The 12,060-nt window shown below is 39.7% G+C and overlaps 1 protein-coding gene across 1 annotated transcript in view; it reads right to left on the bottom strand.

Moving 5' to 3' along the window:
• map1ab (microtubule-associated protein 1Ab) overlaps positions 1 to 7,225 on the bottom strand; it is an 82,636-nt gene extending 75,411 nt beyond the window's left edge. Inside the window, exons 1-2 of the mRNA XM_067590441.1 lie at positions 7,015 to 7,225; positions 5,218 to 5,595 (exon numbers count right to left, since the gene is read on the bottom strand). Coding sequence (XP_067446542.1) covers positions 5,218 to 5,485 — 268 coding nt within the window. The 5' untranslated portion in view covers positions 5,486 to 5,595; positions 7,015 to 7,225. The remainder of the gene's footprint in view (positions 1 to 5,217; positions 5,596 to 7,014) is intronic.
• Positions 7,226 to 12,060: the final 4,835 nt, after the last annotated feature.

Here is a 12,060-nt window from a genome sequence, read left to right as displayed (position 1 = left end):
TGTTTTGTTAGCGTTCATGGGCAAATGTCTTTCTTGGCACGACCTGATGAATAGAAATTACAACCTTTTAGTCTCATGTCATCCCAGTCCTCACTTAAAAACATTGTTATCATCTATAGGAGACAGGGCATTTTCCTGGAGGAGCAAATTACCTCGTACCAGGAGGCCATCGCATTTGTGCAGCTGAACCTGCTCGTTATGCGGCAGCAAGACGGCAGCAGTCAACAAATTAATACAGCAAATGTGGGAAACATCAAAACTGACTTACTGTTTAGAGACAAGAGAGCAGCCATCAAAGACTACAGTATGTTTACATGCATGAAGAATTGATTATTATATTATACCCGGCTTGTAAACATAATAACGGTTTAGTACTGAAATAATAAGTCAATTATTTGGTTAGTTGATCAACAGAAAATGAATCAGTAGCCATTTTGATAATCAATTAATCATTTAAGTAATTTTTCAAGCAGGAAGGGAAATAATTTACTGGTTCTAGTTTCTCAAATGTGAGAATGTGCTGCTTTTCTTCATCTGTTTGACATCATTGTAAAAGAATATCTGTGTGTTTTTGGACTGTTGGTCACACACGAAAAATAAGTTGAATAGACATTTAATAGACTAAACAATTAATAAATTAATTAACTATCAACAGATTATGCAATTATGAAAATGACTGTTAGTTGCAGGACTATAACTTTGATTGAACCAATTCAGCTCATACTCTTATGATAAAAAGCCTGATTAGACTGATTTTATACAAGTTAATGTGGCAAGAAAAACTCTTTTGTCTTTTCACTTTTAGTTGTCAGTATCTGCTCAAATTCACAGAGTCACCCAGACTTGCACATTATTATATGCATATGTTATGATGACCCTCTTATCCGCTGCATGGGAAACACTTCCAGATGCTTCCCACTGAAAACTTAGGAAGCAGCTGCATGCGCTGCTCATTAGAAGAGGAAACTGATCAGATATTCATTTCTGCCAAATCAACCACTTTGTCCTCATTCTTGAAGCCTCCTTTTTTTTGTGAAAGCAGAACATACTGTTTTCTTGTGATAAAGGTCAAATCTCACCTTTGTGCAGTGTGTCCATGTTTGTTTTTGAGTGTGGAAGAGGTTTATTGCTGCCTCTTGTGGCCAGTAGCGAATAAACATCCAAGACGACTGTGGCCCTTAATAACTTTAATTGCAGCCGGTGTTTTCTGCCTTTTGGCCTCAGGGAGGCAGTAATTTAAGCCCATTACTGCTCAAACACCTAATTGGACAAGCAACACAAAGGTGGGTGAGACAGTCCCAAAGGGGGGCAAACTTTATGAATTAAACAAGCTTGCACACTGCAGGTGGACTAAAATATTCTATTATTTGGTTTGCTTGTGGTAATATAGACTCATTCAGGTTAACATGAATCTTTAATACACCTGCAACTAAGTCCTTCACCAGAGTACTGCCAGTAAAGCTGGGGGACTCAACATCCTGAGCATTAAAGTGATCCACCTGATGCTCCAGTCAAAATGGTTTTAGTATCCTACAGTCATCCTCTGTAGTCTTGTAAGGTGACTTTATAATGTTCCCTTTAAAACGTTCCCTTCACACAGAAGAGTGGCGAGGGTGACTTTGATTTATGTCGGTTACAAAAGGATTCCAATAAATACTGTCATAATTTTACCGAGATATGACAAAGATATGACTGTTTCATACCTACTGAGCGTAAAGTATAGATGAATGGCAGAGCAGAGGATTATTCTTTTTGCCTTGGACTCCATTGTCATCAATATTAATCAAGCTGACCACAGCCATCATTCTCTATGAAGGACTTTACTATCACCTTTGAAGCCTACAAAGGATGACAGTTTGTTATTCAAAAGATTTTATATGTAGTATCACTTATAACCCAAAATAAACACCTGACAAAAGAGTTGTGAAATGTTACTAATATGTTATCACCTAATAGCTCATCAGTTACTGAATGAGTCATTTATAGCTCGGTGTGTAAAATATTTCATCGTTTCCAACTTTTGAGACGAAGCCAAAAGATTATGGCGGCTTAATGCTGCAGAACGCCCACAGTAGACTGTATAGAGCAGAAAGTGTTAAGACACTGCTTCAAAGTTACATCTAATAAAGATTCAGAGCTTTGAGATTGTCGGGTCGGGACAACGTGTCTTCACACTGTCTGAGGTGAGAAGGGAGAAGCATTAAGCTCAGTGTCAGAATCACGGTCGTACTCATTTTGTGTTTCGCTGCCTCCTGGTTTCAGATCTGTTAAGTCTAAAGGTGTTAGGCCTGGATGTTCCCCTAGCTCCTCCTGGGGGAAAAACTGCATCACCAGCTCAGGACGTGTTTGTGATGTTTGATTAGCCGTTTTTCTCAGGAACAGTGATTTTCTTTTACAGGAACAATAATGTGGTTTTGTTGCAAGGACACTATGAGAAAACAAACAGCACTACACATATACATGATGCAGGAACTGGACTTCAGATTCAGTGCAGATAAAGACGACAGATGGTGCATATGTATCACTTTACACATACACAAACAACATCCCATCACTCAATGCATTCATGCAATATAACCAATTTGCAGCAAGGTGAGTATTCAGTAGGGCAACGGAGCAACATAATACATTTTAAATTGTATAAGTAACATATCTTTCAAGCTGTAGGGATTATTCAAGGGATGCAACTAACAATTATTTTCATTATTTTGTTTTCTTGATTAATTGATTAGTTGTTGTGTCTATAAAATGTCAGAAAATGGCAAAAAAAATGTCGATCAATGTTTCACAAAACCCAAGATGAAACTTAGAATGTCTGAAACAATCCACAACCCAAATATATATTCAGTTTACTGTCATAGGAGACTAAAGAAACCAGATAAATATTCACATTTTAGAAGCCAGAATCAGAACATTTTAGCTTTTTTTTTGCAGAAATGTCAATTAATTCTCTGTCAACTGACTAATTGATTAATCAACTAGCTGTTACAGTTGTTTACAGTATTTGCTCTTCAAAATTTCAGGATGATCCCAAAAAACAAGATTAAGAAGAAAAAGTATGAATAAAGGACTTTTGTGAGAGAACATCTTTTGTCCAATCAGATTCAAATAAGTGAGGATGACTATATTAACCCTGGGCTCTGATTTTGAGTTGGAATCCTTCACCTGGGAAGAACAGGAAGCTTTGGGTTATAAATGTGAAAGACTAAGCTCGGTGCTTTCTGTGGCCTGGGGCTCAGGTTAGCCCGAGGCTTAAAAAGTGAAGAGCCTGTGTGTTTCATGCCGTCATGTACATCAGTCAGTATCAGTTTCTGCATCACAAGTGTTCAGAATAACATAAGAGACCCCAGTGGACCCTATTAAACCTTCATTCTGGCAGTGTTAGCACATTCATGTTTCCTGGTAATCCTCATTGTACATGAGCCAACAGTAACAGTCAAGTCAATTTTATTTGTAAAACCCAATATCACAAATCCCACATTTTCCTCAGTGGGTATGCAGTATGACATCCTCTATCCTTAGACCTTCATACAGAGCCAGATTGGTAGAAAAACACCAGATATGTACGTTTTAATCTAGACAGGGCAGCACTTCTCACATGGTCAATGGTCAGATTTTGTGCTCAACAGAAAATTAACTGATAACAATTTAGTAATCAGTTAATTGTCATTTATCATGGAAATATTTACAGATTTCAGGTTCTTAGATGTGAGGCTTTGTTTTTTCTCTCTGGTTTTGAACTTTTGGTCACACAAAATAAGCAATTTCATGACATCACCTTGGGCTCCGGGAAATTGTGGTGCACATTTTACCATTTCATTTTAGAGACTAAACAATTAAAACAAAAATAATTGTCAAGTTAATTTTATAATGAGAATATAATGAGAACAGCTGCACAAGTCACAATCCAAAGATCTTTAGCCTTGGTCTTGTTTTGGTCTTGACTACAACGCTGCAGTGAGGGTGACTTATGAAAGGACCCTGCAGCTAACATGTAATGAGAGTCGATGGTAGGTCGTTCACACTGAGTCACACTTAAAACACTGACCTGGGCCAAAGAATTGATGCTGTAATGAGCCGAGTGGGTGTGATACAAAGCTCACCACAGAGGAGCAGAGCTGTCAAAGTCTCTAGCAGAGCTAAGAGGAGGTCAGAGGGGATGGATAGGGTTGCTATGGAGCCGGACTGGCATCTAAAAGTGCGATTGATCATCTGGACTGAGGACAGCTTAGAGGGGCAACGGCACAGCAGAAAATTGCTGACCAGCATAGTTCTGAGTCTGCACACAGCAACATCTTTCAAAACTGCCAAACAATCTGTTTACATCTCAAAACTTAAGACAGCCCACACTGACTGAAAGGACTGCAGCCTGCTGCAATTCCTCAAGAGGAGGAGCGAGGTTTTAAGTCAGACAGCTCTGAGATATTCAGCTGAGTAATGATGCCAGAGTGTGACAAAATAAGACTCAAGCAGGAAACAGAAAATATGTCTTTCCTTATAATATGTGTGAGGTTGTTGTGCTCTAGCTGCTGAGCACAGCCTGCATATATTGCACTGCATATATTTGCTTGTTTATTTAGTTGGTTTGAGGGTGCATGACACCCCATCAAGGAATACAGCCACACTACACACGAGCACACACTTGCACACGCACACACACACACACCCACACATGCACATGCACACACACGTACACACACACCTGCTCTAAAATACAAACCTGCATAATAGATACAAAGCAGACAGAAACATTGTTGTGCAGGATGGAAATAAAATGATTGACTTCACTCATCCAGACATGCTGATCTGACAAATGTATTCATATCTTTAAATATTAATTATTGATTCATCTATTGATTTGACGGTCTTGTAGAGTATTTTTGGTTGAAATCCAGAGGTTGGCTGCATGCCCAAATACTGCTTTAATAAGGTAAAAAGACCTATGCTGCATCTACAACTTGACTGTGCAATTTCAGAGTCACACAGAGTACACTGTGGGTGATAGGAAAAATGCGTGCCGTCCCATGGTGCAATGCTGCAGCAAATGACTACCTATGGATACTATTCCATCGTTGCGTCAAAGCATTTCTCTCCTGTTGACGTTTCCCGGTTTAAACCTTTTACCGTGACTTTCCAGCCTAAAGCAGCTCACTGAATCACAGCTGTCACACAGAGAACAAACATGGATTCAGACCGGCGGGTCGTCCCGTCACTTACCCCGCTCTATCTGCGCTCTGGCGCTGTCCAGCTGGTGCTCTGTGCCGATCTCCCCGATCACTATCAGCATGTAGTAGCAGCCGCGGTTGAACGGGAGCCCGCGTCGCCGTCCTCCACCACCTCGGCGGTACCGTAGTAGTCGCTCCTCGGACCCCGGCAGCGGCGCGCTGAAGCCCTCGTCTTCCTCCACTACCGGGAGCGCACCTCGCACCGAGATCTCCATGGCAACAACCCCTGGAGCCGACGCCGGTGCTGACTCCATCGCCATGACAACTACCGGTGTGAGCGAGGGGAAGAGTCTGGTGGGGGCTGGAGGGTGAGGATGATGCTGAGAGGTGAGGGAGGGGGGTGCTGGGGGGCGGGGGTGCAGGACGTAACCTGTTAAACATCGCAAAATTTTATTTCCGGCGGGGCTTTCAAAATAAGAGTTTTGGTGAGTCAACGTCTCCTAAATGACAAAAACAGAATCTAAGAGGTATTTTAACAAATGGCAGCTTCAGGTGTTAAGAGACTTATCATGAGGCGTTGGAGGAGTTGGTTTATATTAGCTGCAGAGCAGTGAATGTTTTTTGATAAGTTATTTAATAAGAGCCATTCTAAACAAAACAAGGCAGGCTGATATACAGAACTGTTTAAAACGTTTAACTGCATTGTCAAGAAGAATCAGATCTATAACTCTAACAAAAACATTTAAAATCAATTAATGGTTGGGTTCAGTTGTTATAAGATGTTTTTAAAAAAAGCTTTTCAGCAGAATAGACTCTGGTAACACGCCGGTGTTACATCGTATTTGGTGATCCATCAGATTTTGTGATCTGCTGTGGTGGAAGAAGTACTTAGAACCTTTACTTAAGTAAAAGTATCAATACCACAATGTAAAAATACTTAATAAAAAGTAAAAATCCTGCATTAAAAAAATCGTACTTAAAGTAGCAAATCGGGGTGATTTGCTGCAAAATTAGTCCTTTTACTTTAGTGCTTTAAGTAAATTTAGCTGGTAATACTTTTAAACTTTTACTTAAGTGGGAGTTTAAATGCAGGACTTGTAATTAAGTATTTTAACAGTGGTATTGATACTTTTACTTAAGTAAATTATCTGAGTACTACACTGCAGGTCACAGAATCTGATGGGTCACCAAATACGGTGCAACACCTGCCGTAGAGTCCTCAGCACGTTACGTCAAGAGTCGGTCACATAGTGCTCTTTGGGCAACATTTAGGAGGAAAACCCATGATTTCGTGGTCCTGTAGATGTCTACCCGGAGAGATAACGTGTTTGCCCGGGGTGAAACCAATGTATAAAACCAATATTTATACAAACTGCGGCAGGTAACTGCCCTGGCTAGCCATATCGGTAACGCTAAGCTATTTGTCTATGAGCTAACGTTAGCTAGCGCAGCGTAGAGGAAGAGCAGAGCTGAGAGGCTCATTTCTTTGGAAAAAAAAAAACAGGGTTTAAACGTCGATGTTGCCCCGTACAAAAAAAAGTATCACACTGGCCACTTTATAGACAACAATTAGATCAAGACAATACCTTTGAAGGTAAAGTTTGTAAGAAAAAAGTTTTGACTTACGCCCCTTGGTTTGCTTACGGAACGCTATGAGGCCGTAAGCTCAACTGAAGTGCGGAGGTGAGCTGAGGCTAGTAACAAGCTGGCCGATGAAGTTATACTATTTATTTCAGTTGGGGAAGTTTATCGAGTAAGATCAGCCATATTCATCATTCTCGAGCCCCCCCCTCTCTAATAAAATGTGACATATTGCTTTAAAATACACCCAATGAAGCATTAATCTTACCTTAGTGAGGTAATACATTTTGTTTTAGTAAATTAGTCTCTCCCAGCTTTTTGGCAGCGGTCTCGAGACAAGTAGACTGTTTGAGTCTTTCTAGTCTCGTCATCTTCTTCTGACATGATATTCTGTGACACCATATTTCTTGGCCGCTTGACAGGTGACTCTCGCCATTTCTGTAGGGAAGACGTCAGTATTTCAACCGCCAAAACAGGTGACCAAGGTAACACGAACCTTTAATCTGTAACCTAGGTAACACGAAGCGTTAAATTAACCCAGTTGTTGACAGAGGCCAACAACAGGCGTTAAATGTCGTAATTCCTGTACTGAAGGTTAAACTGTTTTACTGAACAGTTTTGGACTTGGGAAATTATACAATAGACAATTAATTAGGCTACTAGCTAGCCTAGCAGCATTAAAGGACAGGTTCACTGTTTTGGTCTTAAAATGTCTTAAAACAACAGTCAGTAACCCAAATGTAAGTGATGGAGGACAAAATCCACAGTCCTCTTTCTATGTAAAAAGGTATTTAAAAGTTTATCTGAAGCTTAAGTTGTCCAAATTAGTCAAATCAAGTAGATATATTTCAGCATTAAAGTCTTTAGTGCCAAAGTCCCTCTTTTTGTTACTACTAGTGCAGCTCAACAGGGAAACACTGAGGAAACACAATAAGGGAATCTGATGTTAAAAAGATGAAATGTGGCAGATATCCACTTGATATGACTAACTCAGACTGCTGAAGTCTCATATAAGCTTCAGATAAACTTTAAATATATTTTTGCATAAAAGTATCTGTTTGACCCCATCACTTACGTTGAGAGCACATTTGAAGGGGATCTTTTAATAGCCAGTATGAACAGGAGGAATGATTACAGCGAGGAAAACCTCTTTCAGTGTTTATATAAGCACCTGACTGTTGTTTTAAGACAGACTTGAAAAATTGTGAACCTGTCCTTTAAGACTATAAACAACCCACAATAGACACTTTTAAAGTAACACACACCGTGGCTTGCTTAATTCAAAGAAGACTTTAGTCTTTGTTCTTCATTTTCAGGGACCCAAAGTTTAATATTCAAACCAATACTTCTGTTTAAGTGCAGTTTCATGGGAAGATAGTGTTTTTATGTCCTGTTTTGTTATAGTGTAGTGCAGAAATGACAGTGCATTTGTATCCTTTCTAGCATCTAGCAAGTAGCTACCATCCTGTTATGCTTGTGCAAGAACATGAATATCACCCAAACCATATTTTTACATAGTATTTCTTTCTACAGTTATATTTGTACAGTGGACATCGTTCATGCAGTGGAAAATGCATATAGAGCAAGTAGTTGACGATGACCAAACACTGAATTCTCGCTCTATTATGCTGTAAAAATGGTTCTAGGCTATGCTTGCACAATGACCTTTATCTTGCCTTTACTGCATCTTGAAGCATATAAGTAAAAGAGATTTAAAAAATTACAAAACTTTTGACAGTCAGAGGATAACAATGATCTGTGACACTGAAACAATATCCACTGTTCTCCGGCACAACTTGAAACAGTCGAGATTAGCAGGTTTTATAAATAAACCAGGATAAGACTCCTCTACACATCAATCAGACACTGCTGCCCCCTCTCAATCTTCATTTAGGATTCAGATCATGTGTCAATGTAGTCAGTCTTTTATGCTGTGAATGTTGAGGACTTTTTAAAACAATCTGTAGTAAACTAAAGGATAATTCCTGCAGAGTTCAAACGTCTTTTCATGCAAACACACACACACACATCAAGACACACTGATAAAGACAGAAACAGAACGTGGACCGGCCTTAAAATAGCCTCTTTCTTCTCAGAGAAATGTTCCTCATTCAAATTTTCTCCTGTTTAACCTTGAGCTTGGCACATTTCACTGTGTAGCAGAGGGCGTCTCAGCATAAACTGTCAGCACCACACTGTGGGGATAATAAGGAGGTCCACACCAACTTCTGTTTAACCTCACAAGTCGAGCTGAAACCTGTCTTTCTCTGCATACAGGAGCACGATGTACACATTGAAGCAGATGGTAAAAATGGTAAATACTTGGCAATTCCTTTACATTCATGCTGCTGTATTCTTAGTCTTTATTTATCTGTATATCTGTTGCAAAATTCAAATACCATCACCAGACTAATTATGGTTTCTCATCTTATAAAAACATCACTCTTTGTGAATGAAGCCACAGAACAAAATGTTAAAATGTCTTGTAAAAAAACAAAGCTCTATTGGTTAGTATATGACTTGATGAATAAGTGTATTTAAAGCTCCAATCAGCTTTGTAAGAGACAAAAACAGTGACAAATTGTGTGTAACAGCTATACAGTCTATGGTATGTGTATAGACCCAGTACATCATATAGGTTTGTGTGCTGCAGGTTTCTCTGACAGTGAGTCAGCATTTCACACCACAGAGCACCTTCACCACAGCCAGGCTTCCCTCTAGTGGTAATATCTGAGACCTTCAGCTCATCACAAGTTCGTACACAATGTACAATTAGCAACAATAAATCTGTAGGTCATGGCTGAGAACATTGTCCTCTTTCTATAGCGTTTCTGTTTGTCCGTCAGAGAAAAGGAAGACAGGCAAAGCAAATGTTTAATCAAAGTCTAAACCCCTGAGTTAAAGAGGGAGCAGCTACAAGTCTTCCAGTTTTGGAGTTGATGTTCAGCTCAGGTCTAAAATCAAGATCATACATCCTGGCACTTTAAAAATAAAGCATGTGCCTATTTAAGAAAAACTAAATCTTGATATTCATTTAAAGACATTTCTGACTTCAATACTGAAGTCAGAAGCATCAAACACATTTTCTGTTAGTGGCAGATGATCTTTTTTGTCCTTTTTGGTCACAACACAACTGTCAAGATTACAGTATCCAGATTTGGCAATTATAAATAGACTCTATGTCGCCATCTGCTGGACAATTAATGATAAATGACATTTGTTTGGTCAAACTTAAATCATAAAATACTCTTTTAAAAAGTTACTTTATATATATTTATATTTATATTCAATAAAAATAAAATAATATAATAAAAACAATAAGAATAACTTATAAACAAAATATTAAATATGAAAATAAAATAAGACTTTTTATCTAATAAAAAAATCTTAATAGTGTGTTTAAGTGTGTGGTGAACCATCATGCACTGTACCAGGGTCATGATGACTTTGGAGAAACTAAATGGAGGTCCTGTTTGCTCCAGTTCTTGGGGGGGCAGCGTCTCTGGTTTGGTTTGGTCTGGGGGCCTTTGTTACATGTTGTGGCATTTCTCTCTACTTCTCTACTTTGTTTGATGTCTGTCTCTGTGCTCTCTGCTGCCAAACGAAAGCTAAAAATACATAAATAAATAAATAGGATTCAGTCGTCGTTAACATTCGTTGTGTGTTGTGCTGTTTGGCCTTTGTATTCCCTGAGGAACATAGGCCGTCGACGAAAGCCCTCCATCCTCTCCGGTCTCGTGCCTTTCGATCAAGTCGCTGCCATGACAACCCATCAGCCTTAATCTCCTGTTCGGTGCTTCTTTTCCAGGTGGTTCCAGGTTCTTTATTGCACCTATGCTTTTCCTGCTTTGCTTTAGGTAATCTACATCTGCTGTAGCAGAAGAGTCTGGAAATGAGCTGTTAGCTATCACTAATGGCGTCGTCTTCCACAGACCCATAAAACTGTAAAACCATAGCAGCCTGCGGGATGTGGACTGATATATGGACTTTATAAGCCCACTGGGAGGGTTGAACACTGCAAAATTAAATGGTATTTGAAGTCTAATGATCATATTCATTCCAAAGCAAGAGACGAACAATACTTACGGTTATGACTGATCCGCAAATTGAGATCAGGAAGGCTTGAAAGTGCAAAACGAATCACCTCCTGCTAACTTGGTTGAACAAAGCTTAACTGCAGCTGGTTTGTTAAGGAAACCCAAGTGTCGGTAATGAGATCATTAGGTAATATGTTTTTTTTTCTGTTCTGTTGCATCTTTGTGCCACAGGCAATAATAACAAGCAATCAATTTTAGCATGTTTATGCCTCCTAACTGAAAATCTGATCCGTGAGAGGCCACAGTGTGTTTCAATAAGAGACTGTCTGTAACTTCAGGGTTGCAGGGAAAAGTGGCACAGCACAGCTCTAAGTACCTGTCTGCTCAGGTATCCCTCCTGCTGTCTAACCCAGTTGTTTATGGCTGTGTTTGATGGGAAGTGGCCGAGTTATTCGGAGCTCCAGGCAGACAGTGAGAGCCTGGAGAAAGAAACGCAGACCGACAGGCAGATGGTCGAAGCAGCAGTTTAGGTTTCGGTGCAGATTCCCCACAGACTGTCTGGGTCACTGCAGACACAAAAGGTCTGCCTCTCTTCGCTTTGTGTCCGGTCTCCTCTGTCCTTCCTAAAATAGAGATGAGGAAACTGACGCAAAAGGGCAAGCCTCTCTTTCAAAGATTAGAAAATGGCCTTGAGCTATTGATGAGTATGAGGTGAGGATGTTTTTTGTTTTTTTCTGTGTTCTGTCTATTTCAGGTGTTTTTGCTATGGGCAGAAATATCAGCTTAGCAATACTTATACAAGTAAGAAACTAACAGTGAATATTACAGGGAATACACATCAGAGATTCTAACAGTAACAAGGGCAAGCCCCAGACTATATCATCGAACTAGAGCTGTCGTGGCATTAATTTCACACCTGCTGTTACAGTCGATTGGTCCAAGTATCCTTCAGACGAACTAGGTTGTGTAACGCATCGCCTGCCACGTCTGGCAGCCTGAAAAGCCGGATATTATCGGGGTGAGACTGGAAAAGAAATGGAAGCAATCGTGTGAAAAAAAAAAAAAAAAGAGAACTTGAGAGATGAGTTCAGACCCTGCCTACTTTTACACCTCTTCACTCTTGGCTGATCAATGCATGAAGAGGGAGTGATTGCTGGATTGTCTTTTTTTTTCACTAAGACACAATCCCAAAGGTGGTTTCAGATGCTGTTCAATCGAACAAGCACTTAGTTTGAAGTGTACTGAGGCCTTAACCTGCTTCATCTATCAGCAATATA

The sequence above is a fragment of the Thunnus thynnus genome, chromosome 5 (genome assembly GCF_963924715.1).
Source record: "Thunnus thynnus chromosome 5, fThuThy2.1, whole genome shotgun sequence".
Classification (NCBI taxonomy): domain Eukaryota; kingdom Metazoa; phylum Chordata; class Actinopteri; order Scombriformes; family Scombridae; genus Thunnus; species Thunnus thynnus.
This window is presented reverse-complemented; position numbering and strand designations above follow the sequence as displayed.